The following is a 24,844-nucleotide window of genomic DNA, read 5'->3' on the forward strand; positions in this document are numbered from 1 at the left end:
TGGAGTGAGCTTTCTGCACTCATCTGCTGTGGCTCTACTGCTATCCATACAAATGTTGAATTACAAAACTGAGAGGGTGTTGATATTGCCATTATTTAGCATCCACACAAGTTTTGATGGGCTTCTGAAGTGCAGTACAGAAAGTAGCCCTCCTTAGGCTACTCAGGGCTTGTGAAATTGGGGAGTGGGTGTTCCACTCCTCTGTGTGCTTACAGCACACGATCCAGCGTATGGGGGAGTGATCGTCCCCCGGTACTTAGCACTGGTGAGGCCCCACCTCGAACACTGTGTCCAGTTTTGGGCCCCTCGCTACAGGAGGGATGTTGAGGTGCTGGAGCGTGTCCAGAGAAGGGCAACGGAGCTGGTGAGGGGTCTGGAGCACAAGTCTGGTGAGGAGCGGCTGAGGGAGCTGGGGGTGTTCAGCCTGGAGAGAAGGGGGCTGAGGGGAGACCTTCTCGCTCCCTACAGCTCCCTGAAAGGAGGGGGTAGCCGGGGGGGTCGGTCTCGTCCCCCAAGGAACGGGCCATGGGACAAGAGGGAACGGCCTCAAGTTGCGCCAGGGGAGGTTTAGGATGGATATGAGGAAAAATTTCTTTACTGAAAGGGTTGTCAAACATTGGAACAGGCTGCCCAGGGAAGTGGTTGAGTCACCATCCCTGGAGGTATTTAAAAGGTCTTTTCCAACCTAAATGATTCTATGATTCCTGCTGCCTGTGTGGAGGGGTAGGGTTCTAACTAGAAGAGGATACAGTGTTGTCTTGTGAGAGCTATGGTGTTGCACAAATTAGTAGCTTCCAATATTTTAGAAGCTACTTGCTGAAATCAGGTAATACAGAGGGAGCGTCTGAAACTCTTTTGACTCTACAGAAGTTTTTTCTTTCCCCTACACATTATGTTTGCTTTGGCTTTTGATTAAGTTTTGCTCTAGTACCCATTTGTACCTGCTTAGGGATTCATTGCAGTAATGTGCAAAGATGAGCAAGGCTGGGTGGTTTGTTTTGGGTAGATAGCATACAGCCAGTGAGACATACATTGCTAATCTTAAAAATCAGTAAAACCAGTTTTTGAGTGTCTACCATTACCTGAGTTTAGGCCATTTGCTTAAAAAATAGATGAAGGTAATTGCAGAAGAGCAAAACCCACTGATCCTTGTGGAGCTTCTGAACCAAGCAATGGGTTTTGCTCTTCTGCAATTACCTTCAGGTACTTTGTGAAGATATTTTCAGGAGGGACAGAGGTGCCTAGGAGTGGAGAGGAGTAACAGTGAAAGTGAAGTCGGCAAAATAGCTAAACCATCAGTATCTCTTATAGCTACTCAAATGATATAAGAGGCTGGATAAGGAAAGAGGTTTTAACCAAACACGTTAAGATGACAAAAAAGAGGACTGGTGTGTCCTTCACATCAACATTGCCCCTACCAAAGCCTTACCTCTCTGCAGCCTAGTCAGCAGAGTGCAACACGTACTCTGTGTTTAGCGTTCAGTTGTAGAACACACACACCATTTAAAAGGTCAGTGTTTTTTTTCTGGAGGCAGAAGAATGTCACTGCAGTTGGTCTGTTTTTCAGAAGTGGACGTCCATAAGCATAGACCAGCTGTTGAGAAAACTGACTGGTCATCTGTGGTCTCACTTTTGTAGCTGATGGCTCCTATTGTTTTGGAAGAATGCGTTTTCTGAAAGAGATGTGTTTGTAGAGGATGACGTGCCAGGGTAAATGATCCCCCTCCAACATCAGCACCCAGATCATTGGATTTGATTCAGTATTCAACAAGGCAGTAGTGTAAGTGAGCAGAACACAGGGTTGCTGTGCTTGCAGAAGCCTGCACAGTCTGGATAACCTCATAAACAGTTGGAACTGAGAGGAAGGCACAAACCCCCTGTTAGGTGGTGTTATGTTGCATGTGTTTAAGCATTAGATATGCTGCAGTACACTTATGGGTAGAGGGAATATTCAAGTGCAGCAAAGAGAACTCACAGTGACTTCAGGCCTCTAACTACAAAAAGAGCTTTGAAAAATTCTTCTTTACAGTTCTAACTAAATTAAAAAAAAAAAATCTGCATCTTAGTGTTGTTCATCTGTAAGTATACCACTTATTACAGGTATTCTCAAAGTGTTATTGAACTCACAAGGAATCGTTAAATAGGCAAATTCTTTGTCCAGAGTAGACTGTGAAAGTGTCAGTTTAATTTCTTGCTGAAGGGGATTCTTAGTAGGAAAGTATAATGTCATTTGGTTATACTTAGTAGACTTAGATTACACCAACCCTCCACTAGACCCTCAGCGTTACAACTGCCTGGCTCCCAGGCTGTGCAGGTGCATGGCGTTATTCCTCACCAGGTACAGGACTTCACATTTCCCTCTGTTGAGCTTCATGAGTTCCTAGATTGCTTCCATTAAAACCAGAGTGATGTAGTGAATCCGATATCTGTTTACCATTCACATCAGTAAAGACGGTCAGACAATGCTGGAATTTTTTACCTGATCAGGCATTCAAAAAGGCAGAAGTGACTGGAATATTGTTATTACAGAGTAGAAATAGGAAGAGGGTAGCTGACATGAGGACAGAGCTTCATTGCTCTGGCTTCTGGTGGCAAACGTCTTCCTTAGCACCTCCTGAACTGTAGAAATGCTTCTGTGTATTGTAATTGTTCTGAGGGGTTGTTGATTCCTGTTGCAAATTTCTGCTGTACTCTTTGCTGTTCCTGCAGTTTGTAGGTGAGACACAAATATTACCTTAAAAGTGCCGTATATGTTTATTCTTATTAAGCTTTTATAAATATTTTAGTTTTAAGGCTATATTTTCTTATTTGTTCTGGAATGCAGTCTGTTTTATTAATTAGGGATTTTTACTGCAGTATTTTTAAGAATGTTAACAGTAACATTGAATATATCAAATGGTTTCATACACGGTTAACCGTGCACTGTGCAGTGCGTACACGTCTGCCTTTGATTCAAAAGGTAAATGTAGCAGATCATGTTGTACAAAGAGCCCTTGTAAGATCTTTATTGCAGAAAGGCCAGTAATATTCAGAGTTGAGGTTTCAGTAATGTTTAGTTTGTTTCTAAAGCAAGTATGAAAATAAGGTCTTTTTATATGACTCTCCAGATGCAGTTGAGAAACATGAACTGTACCTACAGAGATGTATATACTCTTCAAAAATGTGAACCCACAGTTGTTGTACAGGTAGACATGGAAAAGAGAGACACGGAAATCAAGTTCTTCTAGGCTGGATGAAACTGGAATTTAAATGTGTCATTTAGGACCTAAGTAACAGCAGATCGAAAATTCCTCTGGAGTCCTTTGCAAGCTGTGAAGTAGGCCACTTTTATTTAGAAGATCATCTTTAAAATGTTAGTTTTGAATTTTTTATATTTATTGTTTGTGTACTGTATACTAAATACATTTCTTGGGTTCTGTGGAAAGAAATTTATTCATTTGAAGGAAAGCTGCACTTGAAAGAAAGACTTTTGTGAATCACAGTTTAACTTCTATGTTTCATGAAGGTAGACTATGTCCATATTCATTTACAGAGTCCCTGCATGATATTTCTCATAAATCTGTTCCTCTGATTTTCCAGGTAAGCAACTTTGGAGTGTGCCATGGCTCTTGTGTGGCCCGTGTCTTGGAACTACTTTTCCATAGAAACAAGAATGAGGGTGGCAAAATACAGAGTTTGTGTAATCCTGTGTCTTGTCTTGTTATGGAGTTGGGCCATGATGAGTTGGGTGTAGCCTTTGGACTGGTGTTGTGGTTAAATTAAAAGTGATTTCGAGCCTAGTAGTATATCTGTAGCCAGGATATACCCTGCTTTTCCTATCTAAAATGCAGCATTTTCAGAGGGTGCGTCCATTTTTTTTCTTTTTTTGTGAAGCTACTTGTAAGTGTTGCTATTTCACAGTACACTGGTGGGGCCAAAGACTTGTATTCGGACTCTGAAGGTGGTTCTAAAGGTGGCTGAAATCTACCTTTAACATAAACCTTACAGAACTCACTAATGTTCGATAAGAACAGAAAATCTGTCTCTCTCTTCTAAATTCCTGTTCATTTTTGCTAAGAAGGAAGAAACGTTTCCTTTCACTTCCATCTATGGAACCAGGACATTTTCTGCATTTATTTTAGGTGTATACAGGTTTCTACTTGATCCCAAAATCCATGTTGTGTAGACTGTAATCTTTTTGACTCACCACTTAAGATTAAAATTTACCCATTTCAGACACTGTTGAATCAGTAGAAACCATCAGTTACTCATTTGGGGAACCAACACGCATTTAACTACATGACTACGGATTGTCTGAAGGTACTTTGGAGAAGATGACAGCTAATTTGAAAAGGGGGGTTGAGAAAGGGTTGCAAAAGATCATGTGGTTGATAGGTTAGGCAATTCTGGGGCAAGACAAGGAAAAGGAGTGCGCCACCAGTCAGCATGGTATATGGATTCAGACATTCACCTGCTATGTGTTCATTCTGATGAATGCTTTGAGAGGTCCACTGCAGAGTATAAATTATGCTGGGACTTGCACTATAAGTTTTGTGTGCTCAGATTTGGAAAATCATTTGAGGCCATATTTCACTGTTGTATTTTAAAGCAGAGGTGATTCATAGAAATAAATGAACTGTATCCCTTTAGTAATTGTAGTATTCTGAAGTTATATGTCATATATATAATATGTCTCTCTCTGTGTATAAAACCCCCTGTTTTCTTTTCATGGCATAGGGTTAGGAAATACAGTTCTTTTCTGATGACCTAAGGACAGATAACAAGAACTACTGATAATATTCTGTTTTCTTTGGTGTACTTCAGAGAGAATTCATGCAGCGTACAGGTTTCTGAAAGGTCTCTCACCTGGCAGAGCTGTTTGTATAACCTAGAAACACGAAGACGTGAGAGAGCATTGCAGGAAGTTTGCCTCATGACTTCCAGACAGGCAAGTCATCTAGAGTGACTAAGGGAAAACCGTGCGTTCCGGCCGGTTCCTGTGTCACGTCTTCCCCACTCTCACGTAGGCAGTGTCGGCTGGTTTAGTTGGTAGATATATTTTTTAATAATTAAATGCCTTGGTAGCAGAACTTACCTGTGCAGCATGACCTCGTGTTGCAGTTGGCTTGAGCTTGTTTTACAAGCTTTTTAAAGTTTTTTCACACAAGGCAGTGGCAGTTAGGAGAGAATGGGAAGTTTGTTCCAGTTTGTGCCCGTTCCTGACAGCTGGACTTGAAATGGGCCAAGGCTTCCCTTCCTGATCTACATAGGGAGAAATCGCTTGATACTAAACCATATGACAAACAAAGTTCATAGGAAGACACGCGAGCAAAAAACCGAGAGTATCGAACGAGCGTTCGCTGTGTTTTGTGAGCCCGGGGGTCATTAACAGCCGGGGGCTGCGGTGTGTCAGTGGCGAGGATGGAACGCGGAAAATACGCGGAGGCGGAGGCGGTACCAGGCGCCTGGTAGCGAGCGCGGCCAGCGGCACCGAGCGGCACCGGCTGAGCGCAGAGGGGGAGGCGCGGGGACCGGCGACCCCCGGCAGGAAACGGCGGGCGGGGCCAGGGGCGAGGCCGCGCGTCGATTGGGCGGCGGCGGTGCCCGCCGCTAGGCCCGCCCGGGGCCGCGGTTCCCATGGAGACGGGCCCGCCCGTCGCGCCGCCCGTGGGACGCGGCCTGCGCCGGGAGCGGGAGGACGCGCCGGTTCGTGCCGGGCGGGGCCGCTCCGCGGGCGCCATCGGGAGGCATCAGCGGCCGCGCAGCGCTTTGACGCGGCAGCCGCGCGCCCTTCTCTCGCTGGGGATCCGCGGCCTTCCTGCGCCCTCCCCGCTGCCGAGTGCCCCGTGTCCTGCCTCTCGGTCCCGAGGGCGGCCTTCTGCCGCCGTGTGCTCCTCTCCGCGGCCTTCCTCTAAGGGGCTCGGCCTCGGCAGCCTGCCTGCCGTCCGCTCTTCTGCCTGGAGCATCCGACCCTCTGGGTCCTCCATGGGACTTCTCGCCCCTCCGCCGGCGATCTGCCTCCTGCCTGCTGGCTGTTCCCCTGGCAGCGCTTTCTTTTGCTCCCACTAGATGATGTCTTTCTCTCCCTCTCTGCACTGAAGGTGTACAACCTTCTGGTCCTGCAAAGTACGTGAACCCTGGGTTGCCAGTAGCCTTCCCGTCCCCCATCCCTGTGGCTGCCCCTTCCTGTCATCCCTGGGGGTATTTGCTCTGGGGACTTGGTGTCAGCACCCCTCATGGTGTGTTGCCCTCGGTCTGTATTCCTGGACGCTCTCTAGAATACGTACCCATTTCTCAGTCCCAGGAGCAAATGTTTCTTCCCACCCTGCCTCATCTTATGCAGTCCCTTCTGCCTCCTACGCTTCTGTCTGTCCTGCGTAATGGCAGAGCCTGCCGTCAGGCTGTCATGTACCCCGCAGCACAGCCCACCCCGTGCTTTGCCAGAGGGGAATCCCTGCTCAGTACCTGACATCCCAGCTTTCTCTGGTATGTTATTGGTTCTTATCCTGTCCCCCAGCTTCTGCTAAATTTTATCTATTCTGATCAGATTGTATAATGCACAATGTATATTTGCTGTTTTACATGTCTAACCTTACTTCTAAATAGCAAACCAGCTACTAGCAGTAAAGAAAGAGATAGCACCAAGTGACGTTAACTTGTATCACTGATTGTCATAATCTTTTTCTTGGAATGGTGGGGTTTTTTGGGTTTTGGGTTGTTGTTTTTTCAACAATGCTATGGCACAACGTGAGTGTAGCTGTGGCCTATGCTGATTGCAGCGCATAGTGAAACAGCTGTGCTAATGCTCAGGTGGTCTTGGTTCTGTCTGTTACTGTTTCATCAAGGGAAATAGTTGTGGCTAGAGAGAATTAACTGATGCTGGCTGTGTGGCATTTTCTTTGTCCTCTTTTCTGTAATTTTGAAAGGACAGGAAGCAATCCTGGCTTATTAGCTCTGCTGGTCTGTTATGCGCATCTTATTCTTTGTACAACAAGGAAGTGTTTTCAGGACAGCAAGGAAGAGAGAAGCAAGTACAGCTTCTTTATACTTTGAACAAAACTTTAAAGCTTTACATCCCTTTGACAAATAGGGGTTGTATGGAAGTCTGAAGGTTCTCAAGTGTTACTCTAAAATGTTCTTTAGCATCACCTTGTTCTCCTTATTTGGTTGAAAAGTGACTAGCTCAAACATGGCATCTAACTTCTTATTATTTAGTTGAAGTAGCGTTTTAGTAGCAACAGTTGTGAAGTCTCCACTGAATCAGATATGCCAGCTGCATTCAATGACGTGTGATTTACAGCCGAGCCATCGCGTCTCCTTGGTAAAGAGGCTGATGTGAGTCCTGCTAGGGCCTGATGTGTGGGAAGAGCAGCACCCTTCACTCTTCTCTTTCTGGATGTGCTTGAAGTAAGTGGTTGGATTGTAATGGGTATCTTTGGTTGGATTGTAATGGGTATCTTTGGTTGGATTGTAATGGGTATCTTTGCCGTTTAGGTTGTACGGGTAAGCTGTGCTCGTTGTAAGGTGTTGTCACTTACATGTATGCTGTTTCCTAAATCATCTCTTAATCTCATCGTATATAAGTTTACTATTCTTCTTTTGACTGTGAGACATCCAGGCAATTGGCACAATTTGTATTTAAAATTACACTGTTGTTACATTATGGTCCTTATTAAAACTAACTTGCAATTATAAATACTGCTACTATCAAAGGCAAAATGCTCCCTTCTCCCCTATTAAATTTCTAAGAAATACAGCTCTTTGTGATGGAAAGCAATATTTTAAAATTACAGGAAGGTTAGTTATACTGCTTTCTACATGGTAACATGATTTGAAGATTGCCAACAAGAAGCAGAATATGAGGAGAAAACATAATTTATTTGAATTGCCTTAGGGATAAATGTGAAATCTAGACTAGCAGAATTGAAAGACCACCAGATCATTGTGTCCTCTAGCAGTGTTTGTTACTCAGTGTACCTGGGAAGAGCAAGCTTGATTTTATTTTTCATTTTTTTTTAATGTTTGTCACATCCAAAGATCAGAGACTCATTTTTTGATCCTGGAGAGTTAGAATTGTCTAGTTTGTTTGGGGGGGGGAAGAAAAAGGTTGTTTAAACTGTGGCATCTTTTATCATAGAGATGTTGCGTTGTGTTTGCTGTTCTGGAAATCTCTCTTTCATTTAAAGAGATTAAAGAGCCGCTATTTGAAAGGCATGCTTGTCTGATTTGTTATCTGCATCCCTGTGCTTATCCAGATGGGATTATCTGTAACCACTGACACAGAATAATACTGTACACTGAGAGAAGCTGTATTGGGGAAATCTCTGGAGAGATCTGAGCAGAAATTACCTTTTTTTTTTTTTTTTTTTTAAGAAAGAAACCATGGTGCTTAGAAAAAACGTTTTTTCTCCTACAGAGTTTATAATTAGATATGAGGCAAATATGGAGAATAAACAATAGGAAGTGATGGAAGTGAAGCAGATAAAGGGTTTTACTGGTAAAAACACAACTTCTGTGTTGTTTATTTGCTTTTTAGGTTTAAAGATACAGTTAATATATTACTGAAATGCAGCTATTTCCTCATACCTGTTGGCCTTTCTGAAAAGTAGCTTCAAGGTGGATTTAACTGTAAACAGAACAGTAGCTTTGTAGTCCTGTGAGTAATTGTGGAAGAAGACTTACAGGAAGAAAAGGGCTTATTAGAAAGATGGGCACAAACTTTTTAGTGGGGCCTGTTGAGGTAGGACAAGAGGTAATAGTTTTAAACTAAAAGAGGGCAGCTTTAGACTGGATATAAGGAAGAAATTTTTTATGATGAGGATTTTAAAATTCACTGGTAATTAATTATCAGTGATGCAGTAGATTGGGAGTGACAACATAATTGATTTGTATTAGTTATCAGTCTTAACTGTCTTCTGCCAGCTCCTGTTTCAGATTTATAGAAGTATTACAAATGGAGAAAGAACTAAACGATCTCCTTCAGTGGAAAGAAAAAGAAGGGAAAGAGCTACATGCGTGCCAGTTCCCATGTCAAACGAAAATGCTGCAAGGTATCAAAAAGCAACTCCAGGACATGCATGAAAAATTTAACAGATTGAAAGAAGATTTTGTCTATAACCTAAGAATTTTAGAAGAGAGAGATAAAGAATTAGAACACTATGATTTCACAGTTGCTCATCTGAAAATATCTGTAGATGCTAAACAGGCGGAGATTAGTGATCTTAGAGTACACCTGGGTAAAGTGCAGCAAATGCTTGTCAAGGAGAGAAGAAAAAGACATGAACTTCATCATCACTATCGAAAACACATTGAAGAACAAAAATTAGAGCTGGAACGGTTCTGCAGGTGAGATGTGACTTCCTTAGAATAGTATGCAGGAAAAGAGAAATTTAGTTTCTCGAAGACATATTTGGATTGGGATAAAGCAGTAACATCATTCATAGAGTAGAGAGCACTTTGAGCATGGAGATACAATTATCTATTCTGACAGAGGAACACCTAGAACTTGAACAGAGTGAGGACTAGCAGAGGTGACTTGGTCTATCTTTACACCTCCTTATCTTGGCTTACACAGTAACTTGTTTGATTTCTGGCAACGTGTTAGAGAAAGGATAGCATTAGGTGAGGATGCCCTTAAATGTACAGCATGTCCCTACGCAATTTACAAGGGTGTATGTTGGGGAGACAATATGACTGGGTGGAGATGGTGTGATTATAAGGCAAAGGTAGTGTGGGGAACAGAAAAGGATTTTTCCGAAAGAAGTGCTTTTTAATTGGGCACTGAAACACCTCTGGGAAATAAGATGAATCTGAAAGTGTTGTGATATGTCTCCTGTATCAAGATGCACTTGTCGTCTGTGTATGTGAGGAGACAAATGGTAATGGTATCAACCATTGTCAATAATATTATCTAAGGTTACTAGACATTAGTTGCTATACCGTGCAGTTGTTGTGCTATATTGTGAGTTGGGTTTGTGCACACTTAAATACATTTTGTCCCACCCTCTCTGTTAGGCCTCTGTGAAGGAAAGAAGTTGGTTTGGGCATATCAAGTCACAGGACCAAGATTTATGACTAATACAACCAAGCAAAAAATGAAGATAGCTAAGCAGTGCACTTGTTTAGTTTGGCCATTCTCACTAATTTTTATTATTCCATATAGACTTCTAAACCTTGTGGGGGGGGGCGGGGTGTGGAATAAACACTTGTTTCTTGAGACCTGTCTGCACATCATTCTTGTTTGATGTAACTACTATCTTCAGATATAACAGTATCTTTGGGAGTATTCTCTGTTTGATGTGGTAACTGCTGTAAAGTGTTTCGGATCAAACTGCATTTATGATGTAGAGATGGCTGGATACATTTTAAATAACTTTAGTTATTAGAAACGATCCGGACACGGATCCGGAATTCCTTAAAAGTCACTAACTGATGTTACTGTGATTCTGGAGCATATGCAAATTCATTTAAAGCCAGTTCAGGAATTTTATATGGAGCGTATCCTTTGGGAATGAAAGGGGGAGTTTGTCTTACACACAGCATTGCCTCTTTGCCAGGCTGAGCTGGGTACCGATCACTGAGCAGTACCGCTGCTGAGGCCGTAGTGCTGAGCAGTCATTCTTCTGATCTACCTTGCCCTGGAGAGTTGTGGGATGAACGAGGGAGGTGTAAAAGTGCCTGGACAGGCTGCACTGAGACGACACTTCTGTTTGTTAGACTTTATTTATGTGCAGAAGTGTTGGCTATAGGATTTGGATTAATTCAGATGGAAGTGTAAATTCTGAAGCAAAATCTAGCAGAATATGAAAGTGGATTTGCATATAGCTGTTTGTGACCATACAGTTCTAGCTTGCAGTTCTGTCTGTGGAGTTATTATATGATCGACCTTATCTAACTAAGTGCAGGGGTCATTCAGCTGCATAAAGAAACTGTAGTATAGAGTTGAAAGTAATCGGAAGGCTGCAGAACCGCACGCTATCAATTCAGATGTGTTTGGCCATGTAACAGGTAGCACCAAGCCTGTTGACTCTTGCAGGGATTACTCCAAAGCTTGAAAAGGCTCAGTGTGTCATTAGAGAACTTACTGGTCGTGGTAGCAGTATCAGCTCTTCAGATTTGTTGGAAATGCTGGCCTTACTGGTATTCTTCCACTGTATCTCAGAGAAACATTTTTTGTTGATAGCAAATAAAAATAGGGAGGGGGTGAGAGGAAAAGAGATAGAGCTGCTTCTATTTTTAAATGTATCTAAAAGCTCAGATTTCTGCTGGGCAGCCCTTGGGCAATTTCTTCTCATGTAACAGAAATTTTTGGGTGGAGGAAGAACTCTGTTGTACCTAAGTGGAAGGCTTGCGTTACTTTTCAGCAGATCCTCAATATTCCATATGCAACTAACTTTTGAAGTATAGTTTTGAGAAATGGCATATACTTTTATAATTGGTCTCTAACTGACTGACACTTTTATGGTAACTGTTTCTTTAGGAAACTACAGCATCTTGTATTTATAGTTACATGCGTATGCCTCATTAGGTCACCAGAGATGCTCTTTAATGTAAATTTGGTTTATTTTTGTTTATGGCTCTAGGAACAGTCACATAGATCATCAGCATGAGGAGCATGTGAACCTGAAACATCACATGGAGAGAAAAACCCAAGAACTGGAAGGAGAGCTTGCCTGTCAGAAACAGGTATAAGAATATGGAGAAACGATGTTGTGTTGCTGTGGTGTCATCTATCAATCCTTTTTTCAATTTTTTTTTTGTTTATTTGTTTGAATGTTCTGGTTTAACATTGCTATAGTTGTATAAGCTGTTATTTTTTGCATCTTTTGCTTAAATTTATGAGATTTGTTATGACAGTTTAGAAAATTATGCAGTACTTGTGTAGTAGCTGTTTCTTTGCTTGTCTGGCAGCTGCCCCTTGTAAGGAACTGTTAAGAATGTATTTAGTAATCTGAGATTGTGTAAAATGATTTTATGTAGACAGCACACTGCTAAATTTGTTAACCTTGAAACTGCAGGAAAGGTCAGCGTCTCAAAAGCAGGAGCAGCCTTAGGCAAGATGGATAAATGTACGTTGTTTATCGTACTCCTAATTGCAAGGCTTTTTTTTTTTCCTTTTCCTTTCTGCCTTTTATATTGCCATCATTTCATCATAAAAGGGTAATCTTACTAACAGTGAAATTTGACCTTCAACTGTGATACCTTAAGGGGGCATTATACCACCTCTAGATATATATTACAGACTTTAAAAACAAAGAAGATTTTGTTGTTCTTCGTATAAAAATGTATTTGATATTAAAATGACTTTTAATTATTTACATATTAATGTGTTTAATCATTAGAACTAGAATGGTTCATTTTGGGCCTGTCAACCAAACCAATAAATAATATAAATGGAAGTGGTGAAAGAGATTGTTAGTACCCGACACCTGTCGATCCAAATCCCTCTGCCCCTAGTGTAGTGGTCCTGCTAAAATACCCCCTCTTCATCCAGGAGTCTTTTGCCCAAGGGCTTCCCAAAGACAGTTTATGAACCTGCCCAAAGGAGTATGAGCACTTCTCACTTGAACAATACCTGGTAACTGGCTTGATTTAGACGTTATCTTTGTGCGTTGTGTGGTTAAATTGTAATGATAAAGCTGATAACTGCTGTTCCGCAAGCATAAGGGCACATCATGTAACACACGCTATTTCTCTTAATTTCTTTTTTTTCTCCTCCAGTGTAGCATCTCCATTGTTTACGACACAACTAAAAAAGCATATCTTAAATGCTTGCCATTGGGTCTCTTTGCAGTCATTCCCCTTAACCTAACACATGATATTGCATCGATTTGACAAAATCCCTTGTGGCCTCATCCTCTTATTTTTCAAGTTTCAGTCACGATTTATCAATTGAACTCCTGGAAGTAGTACATCATAAACACTTTTTTTTAATACTTTATCAGTCTAAGCACCTGAATGGCCGCTCACTGCAACAGTTTAATTTCTGGAAAATCAATGGCTCCCTTATTAGTGGTATCCGTAGGTTCCTGCATCTTGAATGTTGACGCAACTGGAGTTTAGCTCCTGGTTTTGTTTTCCTGCCTTGTCTCAGGCCTTCTTTAGAAGACAGTCCTGTCGTAATGGACCTAAAACCACTCTGTGGTTTTGCCTATAGAGACTGCATGACCAACTGCTGCTGACTCAGTATGAACAAAGAAACTGCATGAATACTTATTAAATATAAATGTGCACATATTGCTTATTCTGTGATATGCAGTATAACTCTGATAACTTCAGAAGAAACCTTTAATCTGTGCAATTTTCAGACTTGACCACTCGATTGGATATTTCTAATACTCTTTCAGTTTGTAATACTGCTTGCAGCTGCACCTCAATGTAATAGCTCTCAGTAGGCCTCGTATGCTAGACGCTATTACATCGTTTTCTTTCTTTACGAAACATATTGTCTATATTGAGTTATGTATTTATGTATCTATTATTTGCACCTGAATTGGTGGTGGAAGTGTTAAGCAAGGGAAGGAGAGGTCATCTGCAGTCATTTCCCCCTTGTATTAGTGAGACCAGCTGCAGGGGAAGCCAAGAAGTCAAAGAATAAAAAACTTTCTAAAAGGAACTTTAGGCAGAGATAGGAAGAGGTAGTGTGGAGAATTAATGTTAATGTAGGTAATAGGTATAGGAAGAGGATATAAAATGGATATTTAGCAATAATATGGGAGTAGAAATCTAAATAATAGCAGAGGTTATAGCTTATGGAGAAGGTGTTTTAATGTGTTTTGTTGATCTAATGTTTATACCATGCAAAATGTTACTTACAAATTAAAAAAAAAAAAACACAAGCAAACAAAAGAACTATACCCACCCAAAAAAAAATTTCACCGCACAACTTTTTGTACTGTTTTGTTTGTTTACAGAGCTGATGTGAACACCTCAACTGTATGGACCTCTCAAAAACTTAGGTTACATCAGGCTCTCATTAGAATTCTTAAGTCTTATTCTCCTCCTCTCTAAGGTGAAGCTGCTGACCAGAGACCTGGAGACTCTGAAAGAGACTGGAGTGCAAACAGCAGAAATGTTTGATTTGAGACTGGAGAAAGAAAACCAGTTCAACGATTTTGTTGCTGTGAAAGATGCTTGGTATTGTACAATTTTTATTATAATTGAAATAAACTGTTTTTTACAGACTCTACAACTCCACAACACTTTCAACTTACTCTTCTTCGCATACTCGTATTTTAGCAACAGCTTGGGATGGCGTAAGTCAATTAATTGATCTAGTAATATATACTGTTACAACAGAAAGAGGTAACCCTTTGTATGAAATATTTGCCAAGTTGCATGGATTCAGGTTAATTCTGCTATATTCTTTCTGAATGTAACTTGTCTCACTTTAAAAATAAAATGTTATCTTAGAAGTTTTAATGGTTCAGTGGTTCCTTCTGCCTTTACTGCAAAAAGGAGTACCTCTTCCAAGCAGTAAGCATAATGGAAAAAAACCTTAGTTCATCCCACTTCTAGAGCGTGTGAGTTATTTTGATCATATTTCACACGCTTGATTTGAATCCAGTATACAGAATCACAGAAGGGTCGGGGTTGGAAGGGACCTCTGGGGATCATCCGGTCCAACGCCCTGCCAAAGCAGGGTCACCCAGAGCAGGTTGGACAGAAACACATCCAGGCAGGGTTTGAATATCTCCAGAGCAGGAGGCTCCAGACCCGCTCTGGGCAGCCTGTGCCAGGGCTCTGGCACCCTCAAAGTAAAGAAGTTTTTCCTCACGGGAATTTCCCGTGTTCCAGTTTGTGCCTGTCCTGTCGCTGGGCACCACTGAAAAGAGTAGGTCCAGTTATGTTCAGTCACAACTTCATACTTTCTCAAGCAGCTGCAGACAGATTGTGAATATAGTGACAGAAAATAACTTGTTTAAACCAGGGTGTTTTTATCTTTTGTTTTACTCAGCACTGGTTCAAACTTAAGAAATAAGAGTTACTCATAGTTCAATTTCTGTTCCTTCTGTTTTATCCTTTATATCCAAAACTTTGGATATATTTTAAAAATTTCTATGCAGGTCAATTTCAGAGGGTAAGAACAGAAAACAGCTGTTATTTGCATGTCTCCTTTTTTATTTACTGTTCTATTTCAGTTTTCTATAGGAACTATTCAGTGGTCTTTTCTTCTAACGACTCACTTCTGTCTTCTTTTAAACCTAATCTCTATTTTTCTGTGGTTGCATGCTCAGGAAATTAATCTGTGAATGAAAACTGAATATTCAAGGAAGCATTTTTGCTCCGTGGATTCCTGCAGTCTCTTATTTGGGCCACCTGGTCATAGCTGTCTTTCAGTTGTTCAATTACTGTGAAGAATATTTTCAGTATGGTAAAAGTGAGTGTTGAATGGAGTAGTTCACCTGTTAAAATAGCTTCCCTGTGAGTTTAAAAAAAACCTAACAAAACAATACAACTTATTTTTTAGGATCACCCTGATCCTATAATTAGGTGAAACACTCTCTGCAGGTATAAGAAGGATTCAGCTCTGGTCCTAAGTCCAATTAATTAGTGGCATTCTTAATTTGAAAAAAAGAACGCAAAAGACCTCCCTGCAACCTGTTCCACTGACAAGTGGACATTGACTTCTGGTTCCACTGTATCCGACTGATTCTGTGAGTTTGCTCGAACCAAATTGAAAAGAAAGCAAATCAAGAGTACCAAAAAATAATGTGCCTGTGTTGCTTGAAACCTTACTTTATTCCATCTCTCTACATCTTCTAGGCATGAAGAACTAGCTCATGCTGCTAAGGAAAAGGATGCAATGCCAGCTTCAGTGGAAGACGCCCAAGTTAAACAATCTAAAAAGTTGAGGCAGCAGATTAGAGAACTGCAGATGAGACATAGAAGTCTGGAAGCTGAGCTACGTAGAAGAGAATGGCATCACAGTGCTTGTTCAAGAGAGAAAGATGCTCTTATTAGAAAGTGAGTGACTTATCTTGTTTCATATGCTGTGATGAAAGAAATTCAGAACATCATACTTACCAGTTTTGTGCCCAACTTATTTATGTGAAAAGCTCACAGTAATTCATGGTTAAACAGTTACCATGCCTAGAGTACTGTGTCCGCTTCTTATCCCCACAGTTGGAAAAAAGACATGGACGGACTGGAGAGGGCCACAAAGATGATCAAAGGGCTGGAGAACCTGCCCTGTGAAGAAAGACTGAAGGAGTTGGGCTTTCTCTCCCTGGAGAAGGCTTGGGGGGACCTCACTAACCGTACATAAAGGGTGGCTACAAAGAGGATGGAGGCACTCCCTTCCCAAGGAGCCACATGGAGAAGACAAGGGGCCATGGGTACAAGTTGCACTGGGAAAGGTTTCTTCTCAGTGTAAAAAAGATTATTTTTTTTACAGTGAGGATAAGCAGTCACAGGAATAATTGCCCCAGGGACATCACTAGAGGTTTTCAAGACACAATTGGACAGGGTACTAGACAATCTCATCTAGGCTCTCTTTCTCACAAAAGGTTGGACCAGATGATCTTTCTAACCCGGGCTGTTCTATGTATATTATTGCAACCACATATGTTGCAAAATTTCTATATATGCATATAAACATTAGTTTTACGATTGACATAATCAAGAAGCATCTCCTCAAGGTCGAACAAGAAACTGAGGTCACATGAAAAAGAAAGTATCTGGGAACTTAGAGAAGGAACAACACACCAGAAGAAAAGATCTTCTTTCGTAGCCAGGCTGGAGAGGGACAGCTGCCAGGCCAAGGCGGCCGCTGGAAACTAAAGAATTGCTTAGGTGGCCTGCATTTTGTATGGCTGGAAATCGTTTACAATATGCATTTGGCTCATGAAAAAGTCCCTTTGAGCTCCTAATTAAAAAAAAAAAAAGAAGTAATTTAACAGTTTTATATCCAAGATTGCATCCCATGTTTTGTTAATTGTCTTAAGCAAGTAGGACTAACATGGGACGGGGGTTATTCTTTTATGTAGACTTGAAGAAGAAATTGTATTGCAAAAAACGGGCCAAGACTCTCATCTGATTGAGACTTTTAGGGAGTCTGCCTCTCCAGAATTCAAAATTCTGTCAATGCATGGGCAGGAAGAGAAGTTGAGGGCACAGTTGGCCAAATTCCAGAAAGATGCAGAATGGTGAAGATGACTAAGACTTTGTCTACAGTGACATTTACAACCAATCTTAACAGTGCCCTGAAGTCTTGATGGCTTTGTGTTTTAAAAGCGTAGCCACATGACATTTGAACCTGTCTTGAAGCCCTTGAATTCTGAATATGAGGTTTGTATCATTTTGTGCACCTCCTGTCTCTTCTCTTTGTGTGTTTTCAATGTATGTATATGCAGCAGCCTTTGATCTTAGGAATTTTACCCTGACAATCCAACAACTTCGATTCCTAGTTATTTTGTATCCCATTTCCATTATTGGCAAATGGGAAACATGCTGTGGATGGTATTGCCAAGAGCAATATCGGTGTTGAAGAGCAGTTTATGCCACTTGAGCTGAGGTGACCTCCAAAGTTGATTCTAAATACCCATACAGATGGACCCTAGGAGACTGCCGAGCCCTAAGCAATTAAAATGCTTTTGTCCAGTAAAATACTTAGAGTGGAATAGAATAAAATAGTTAATTTGGAAAACAGAACAAGAAAAGGAGATGAGAACAGCAAACAAGGCTGAAATTAAAAAAAACCAAAACAAACTGAAACAAAAAAAACCCACGGAAAACAAACACAAAACATCCTCAGTATTTTTGCTGCTGAAATCAACAGCTTTGCTCTGTGTATCATAGGTATAAGCAACAACTGGCTCTGGCAGCTGAGCGAGAATGGATTCTGGAACGGAGTGAAATGCAAGCAGAACAGGACTGGCAGCAGCTCTGTGAGAATGCTGAACGTAATCGGTATCAGAAATCACAGGATCCAACACAAAGCCTGTCTTCAGCAAGAGAGCAAGTGAGAATTTCAAATTAACGTTGTTTAGGAACCATCTGTTACATAGAGAGCTACAGAGATTTTCCATCATGGTGTTTCTCAGGGGAGGCGTGTCTTCAGTCTTCTTTCAAAAACCTGTACAATAGTAGTTCTGTATTGTGCACGGAAGTTTATCAAATATATTTGATCAGAGACTAGATTAATTTCCATGGGCAGTCTCTAGTAGCAGTCTTTTCTCCTTTGTAATGATGTCAAGTCAGCCTGAGAGATTCCACTGCTTTGCTCTTGGCATTGTAGCAGCAGAAGAAAAATCCATCTTAGAGCAGCCCCAGGCCAAAAGGAGTTTCAGATCACAGTACAGCTTGAATTCTAACAAGGGAACAATGTTAGTCCTGGAAAATTCAGAGTATTTTTGTAGGGAAAACAAACAACCCCAAACTATCTTGTGAAGTGTACAAGCTTCTGTTTCTGAAAAATGAAATACATGTGTATTGTTTAGAGCTATTACGCAGTGGGCTCACAATAAATCTCAGTGACTAGTTGCCTGGTAAAGTCATTGGTACAGACAAAACACTTGTTTACGGAGTTTAGAATGCAGGCATTTACTCTGGTGTTTTATTTTACCATTATCTTACCAAAACGATTCATAGGCATCAATAGGTGTAGCATAGGAACACGTGAGAGATGAATTAGCATTGTCCCTTTCACAAACGGAAGACGAGTCATTGAAGCCAAATTATTTTTCTGTGAAGGCAGTTTTTGACAGAGCCAAATGCTTCAAGTCCCTGTCCTGTGATTTAAAATATCTTTTTATTTTATTTCCTTCTTTTCTTTTTTCTTTTCTTTTTTCTTGGTTTTTAATCTCTACACCCTTTGTCCTTGAGATACTGTTGTCCTCTGCTTTCGCTCCCTTCTCTCCCTCCGAGGTTGAAGCCGATCCACAGAAAACAAACTACGAGTTGCACGAAGTGAAGGCTGTTCTTTCTGCTTTGACGGCTGAGAGAGAACAGACAATGCGAGCATCATTTAATCACAGTATTTTACCTGAAGGGGAGAAACGGGTTAGACAACACTTAATGTCTTGACTTGGATGAATTCATTCTGAGATGACAGCTTTATGGGGCTTGTTTCCACTGGACTTCTCGTAAGCAGATCATCTGATTCATATGTTTAATTCAAAATATAGACACATCTAGCCTGGAATACCCGTAGATTGGGTGTCACAGGCGTCATTACAGCTCTGATCCATTACTCACTAGCAAAATGAGCAAGCTGGATGTAGACAGTTGCTCCAAAACAGGACAAGGTACTGTACCACTATGGCACATCATAATGGGAAGAATTAATTTCTGGAATGTTCCTGAGGCTCTGTTTTAGCTGCAGTTCAGGGTAAAATTTTTAAGGCAACGCTTCAAGATATGAATTTGCTAGCTGTTTAAAATAATGTATTTTATTTTAGAATCACAGACTAGTTATCATTTCATTGCTACTTATTAAAAAACGTCTTTTTTAAAAGCCATTCAAAATTGCAAACGTAATGCTGGTTGGAAGCCATGAAGGATAAAGCATTGTGAGTAGAAAATTGTCTTTTGTAAAAGAATGAAAGTAAAGAGTGTGCTGCAGCGCGCTCTACTGGGCAGCTGCAGGTGGTCGGCAGGGAGCAGGCAGGAGAGGTACCAGAGCTTGCTGATGAGAAAAAGCAGTGTTAAGCGAGCCTGGTCGTTTCTGAATGCAGAAAGGGTTGTATTCAGAAAGATACTTCCTGAAAACAATTTTTGTAATGGATTGACAAAAGTAGACTGCTAGCAAAAGCTTACTATGGAGCAAGTTGTTGTTCCAGCTTCATTTCAAACTGGACTGATTTGCAAACTGATCGTCCAAAGACCAAGAGAGTCAGGGTTGGGGCGCAGTCTTCTTTTACTGTTCACATTCACTCTTGTCGTCCACTGTAACTGACTTAGTATTGTTGGCAAGACTTTGTTTTTGTCGTCACGCTTTTCTTTCTGTTGCTAATATATTCTGTCTCTGTTTTGCACTTTTGGCTTCTAGGATAAGCAGTGTCCATCTCAGCAAAACTGGTTTTGTCTCTGATTTGTGTGAAGGGACACTGTTTAAAAACAAATAAGAAAAAAGAAATCTGTTATACTGGACTACAACCTTTTCTCATAATTTTTCTATACAAAATGAGTTTTAAACAAACAGGAAGGGGAGAAGTGATTAAAAGTTTAAAATTGATAACATTTGTGTCAATGAGTCATCTTGAAGAAGGAATTGTATGTTGGCTAGCCTCTGGTTCAGACAACTGAGGCAAGAAAGATTAAAGTTTAAATACATCCTATCTTCAGCACGCAGGTCCTTTCTTCAGATTGGTCTGAGAGCCCATGAGGGTGTTAGAAATATTGCAGTAGTCATTCTTGGCCTTTAATTAAGCAACAGAGATGTGAAACACACCAGCCTGGAAAATCTTGCTTGTAACTGATTTTGAGTATGGCTTAGGTCATGTCTGCCATACTCAAGTGTGCTAATAATACCATACAAGTGCACAGAGAAGAAAAGATTGCTTACAATAAGTCTGGATGATTATGTAGTCTTCTGTCTAGATCCTTTTCCACTAGCAAAAATCTGGAACAGTTGTATTTCTGGTTCAAACTGTGATAGTTCGTGTGTATGTTGCAGGTCGAGACGAACTTCTGGGCCCCAAATTTCAGAACACACCTGGGTGATGCGTGCCTGTTGCTGGTGCCTTTTCCTTCATACCCTTACAATCTCCCTTTGCCGTCTCCTCACCTTAACAGCCTTGGAGAGATTGTAAAAGCAGAATGGAGATTATCCTCATCTTCTGCATGCCCTGTGCTGTTAGGGCAGAAAGAGCTACAGGAGGGAGAGGCTGTAGGGCAGCTGTTGTCTTCGTGACAGGGAATTTTAACCTGAAGGCCATTAGCCTTCCAGATCACACTCGCGGAACAGACCTATGACTGATTTTCCTAAACATATGTTGCTGACTATTGTCAAGAGTTGGATTCTGGAGCTAGCAACCTTTGGTGTAACAGAGTAAAGCAATTCTTAAAGTCAGTGATCGAGAACGTTTCACATTCTGGTCCTGATTAGGCCATCACCTGATTCACACAGGACTAGATTTCCAAACTAAATCTCTAAGATAATCTTTAAGGCTGTGTGCAGCCCATAAAGCAAATGCTGAGCAATTCCCCTCCAAAAATTTAAGAAATAGAATGATTTTGGGATGTTTTACTCTATAAGCAAGCTGCTTGTATTTCACTAATATAAATTAGGTTTTTTATGGTAGTTAAAGCCACTTTGGCAGCCTGGGTTTTGTCAGCCTCTTCAGTTCTGGAATTCTGTAAGAATGACGTTTGCTCATCAATTCATACTTCAACCAAGTATAATTCCAAAAGTCAGATTTCAAGGCCTTTGTGAAGGCAGAGCTTCAATCATTATCTGACAAATGTTCCTTTTACATTGTTTGCTGTTAGCTTATCTGGAACTAACGCGCAGAAGGAAGACATTACTACTTATTTTAGAACTTAAGTGCTTAGAGGTTTTGTAGATGTTGTCCTTGTCCAGGTTGTCTAGACGTAATCCATACACTCCTTCCCCTTTTCCAGTTTAGCAGAGGATGTCCAGCCTCTTTATGTTCTTGTGAACAAATGATCTCCAATGACGCTTTCAAGAATTTGGCAGGTCAGAAAGGGGACTGCTGTTGAGCCAGTGAGTTCCTTAAGGAGGTGGGTTACCCATGCATGGAAGAGATAGAGGTCGCACACTTCAAAGAACAACAGTGATAAGACAGAGCCGCCTCAGTGGCTGTTCTTTTCCCCATCTGTGCCTGCTCCCCCATCTCAGGTTCTCATCATGGCACTTTTTTTCCTGGCAAATCTCCAGAATAACCAGATCTTTCTTTTCTTCCTATAGTTCTTTTCTCGCAAGCCTGTTAATGGATTGAAAGTACTAGGATCTCTGTGCGTGGTGTTGTGGAGAGAATATGTGTTGCTTATTAATGAAGAGGTGTTATTGTGTTGTACTTTTATTTTACAGATATTTGAGTATGATGATAAAAGTTCTCTGAGCAAAGATATTCCTACCTTGGAAATAAAAAAGCTGCAGGAGCAGAATGCCAGCCTTCGGGCTGCTGTGGCACAAATGAGGAAAGAAATGGAGAGTCTTGATGAGCAGATGTTGTCTTCTCTTCCTCTGACAGAAAACAGACAGCTTGCAGAGCAAGGTGACAACTTTCACCACAGAACTATAAATTCAGTTAAGGAAGCGTAGCGGTCACTGTCATGACCTATGAGGGCTACGCAACCCACAGGTGTGTAAAGATCATGACCGTGGGGTTCTCAGGATTCCACAATACACAAGCACACAGAGGTCTGAAATTCTGAGAATTTCTTTATTACAAATTACTACAAAACTATTATTAACAAAAGCGAATCGTAGAATCTTCATGGTTGGAAAGGACCATTGAGATCGTCGAGTCCAACCATACATATACAGTATAAGTCACTACAAAATTACCACTAGGAAAGCAAATGTATATATATTGCAAGAGTAAAGCAAATATATGTATATTACAAGTTATTACAGAATTCCAACTAGCGAAGCAAGTCTATAGAATCATAGAATGGTTCGGGTTGGAAGGGACCTTTAAAGATCATCTAGTCCAACCCCCCTGCCACGGGCAGGGACACTTTCCACTAGACCAGGTTACTCAAGGCTCCATCCAACCTGGCCTTGAACACTTCGAGGGATGGGACATCCACAACTTTGCAGGGCAACATGTTGCAGTGTCCAGCCACCCTCATCATAAAAAATTGCTTCATAGGAGAAGGAGTCTAGCCTTCTGATAAGTTTCATGGACCCCACCTTTAACAGGTTCATGTCTTTCTTACAAACCTTTATCTGTGCACGCGCCTACAATTATATGAAGCGTTACTGGTAAGACACTCACCAAACTGCTCGCAGAAATGGGACTAATCGACAATGAGAAAAAAGTCTCACTTCAAAGATGATCCAGATGACTGAGTCTGCAGTCAGCCAGGTGTCTCCAGGGGGGTCTGGTCTGTCCCTGAGATCATGTGCAGGGAAGATCTTGCAGAGGCTCATTTTGAGCAGGTAGTGAGTTACTTTTTATACCTTTTTGGTGTAGATACGTAAGTGGGCATAGGGCATCAGTTCCAGGTATAATTGTTGCTGACTCCTGTTTTCCTGGAAAGTCAGTTTGATATCACAGTTTCTTTGTCGTGCACCCATCAGGCTTTCTTTGGCCTGTCTACTACGTCTGAGCATTAAGGAGATACCCTTCTTTGTTAGTATGTTGACCTGATGGCCTTTCCTCCATCAGGAAGCTAAAAATTTAAAAACACCTCAATATTAAATATATATAATACTTTCAAATGCATTCCTTTACCAGATATTGTCACATTAGTTGGGTGATTTTTAGCATCTCTTAGAAACGTCTCCATATCTCATGTCTGTCTTATTAATTTTTTTTCATTATCCTTCATGGGAAAGTCAAAGCTGATAACATTAAAAAAAACCAAACAAACAACTGTAAATGCATTACAACTAGATACATTTTGTAGTACATTTATGAAAATTTGCTAGGTTTGGTTTTGATCAAACACTCTTGTGACTTTTAGACGTCTGTAGAAAAGAGGAAAGGGAATTAACTGTAACTTGGTGATGGAATAACCAGGCCTGATTTGGTTCAGTTTAAAAAAAAATAGGCAAGGTGTAACTTTTTCAAGGACGTCTTTTACTTCTGGGGAATAAGTAGCCCTGTGTTTAGCACCTTTTATCAGTTATATAAATGTAGGTAGATAGCTGCTTTATACATCTCTGTGCCTCATCTATGTAAACATTTAATTTCTAATTGCTTCACGCTATTCCAGAGACACCATGCATTGTTTTCTGTATTTCAGAAAAAATAAGATGAGTTGATGAAAGGTGTTTTGTTGTATCAACTGTTTTGCTGTCGTTATGCTTCTCTCTTTTAATTTTGCAGTGAGACTGGATCTGTGTGTTTCCAGTTTGCAGAAATGGTTTTAAATTGTCATTTGTACAGTAGCATGAAATCATGAGCTAATTAAGCGTGCAGGTATTTTTAAAGAATATAAGCATATTCTAGCTTTGTTAATAATGAGACATTAATAACCAATTAAAGTAAAACCTCTGGTAATTTTAAATAAAAACCAAATTCAAGCATAGTTTTTTGTCACAGGCAGCTAAAGTTAGTCCGCTGTTTTTTGAAGATGTTGTAGCCCAATATGTATGGGGTTAGCAGTGTTCAAGAGAAGCAATAATCTTGGTCAGCTGCTAAATGTAAGTTTTCAGAAATGTATTCTCCATTTTCTTTACAGATGAAATACTTTATTCAACTGAAATAATCTTTCTTATATCCCTTTTAAAAATGTATAGAAATTATATTCTATCACTAAAAGAGATAATAATGTTATTTGAATTTTTAAGACAATGGGAGCGTAACTTGAAGGGGCACTTCTGGTTTCCAGAGTCAGCTATTCTTTCCCCTGACTTGTCCATATACATGAATATGTTCAGACTCTATATTTTTATTGGAACTAAAAGAAGAATTTTGGGGGATTAACTTCCATTTATTGGTGGATTTTCAACTGTGATTGAATGAAGCTAGTGTGTCTTAATTATTCCTCTTATATTCAATATTGCTAGTTTCCCAAGAATGATTAAATACTGCAGTATTGAAAGAAATAAAACCTTCTCTGCGCTCTTTACCCACAAGTTGACCTTTCTAGTTGTGTCATCTCTAGTCACTTCTGTATTTTGTAGCTGGCTGATGTCTGTGTATTGTGAGACTCTACTATTTTTTATATTTCTTCAGCTCTGTTTACAATATATCTACTGAAGATATACTGTTTACAATATATCTAT

At 40.6% G+C, this 24,844-nt stretch overlaps 1 protein-coding gene across 3 annotated transcripts in view; it reads left to right on the top strand.

Moving 5' to 3' along the window:
• Positions 1-5,697: 5,697 nt before the first annotated feature.
• CCDC57 (coiled-coil domain containing 57) overlaps positions 5,698-24,844 on the top strand; it is a 37,254-nt gene continuing 18,107 nt past the window's right edge. Inside the window, exons 1-7 of one of the 3 annotated variants that reach the window (XM_054221936.1) lie at positions 5,698-7,386; positions 8,902-9,324; positions 11,562-11,664; positions 13,991-14,115; positions 15,745-15,945; positions 17,779-17,941; positions 21,974-22,160. In XM_054221936.1, the coding sequence (XP_054077911.1) occupies positions 7,376-7,386; positions 8,902-9,324; positions 11,562-11,664; positions 13,991-14,115; positions 15,745-15,945; positions 17,779-17,941; positions 21,974-22,160 (1,213 nt within the window). In that variant the 5' untranslated portion in view covers positions 5,698-7,375. The remainder of the gene's footprint in view (positions 7,387-8,901; positions 9,325-11,561; positions 11,665-13,990; positions 14,116-15,744; positions 15,946-17,778; positions 17,942-21,973; positions 22,161-24,844) is intronic. The other 2 variants (XM_054221937.1, XM_054221938.1) reach the window with 2 other exon arrangements.

The sequence above is a fragment of the Rissa tridactyla genome, chromosome 15, assembly GCF_028500815.1.
Source record: "Rissa tridactyla isolate bRisTri1 chromosome 15, bRisTri1.patW.cur.20221130, whole genome shotgun sequence".
Lineage (NCBI taxonomy): Eukaryota > Metazoa > Chordata > Aves > Charadriiformes > Laridae > Rissa > Rissa tridactyla.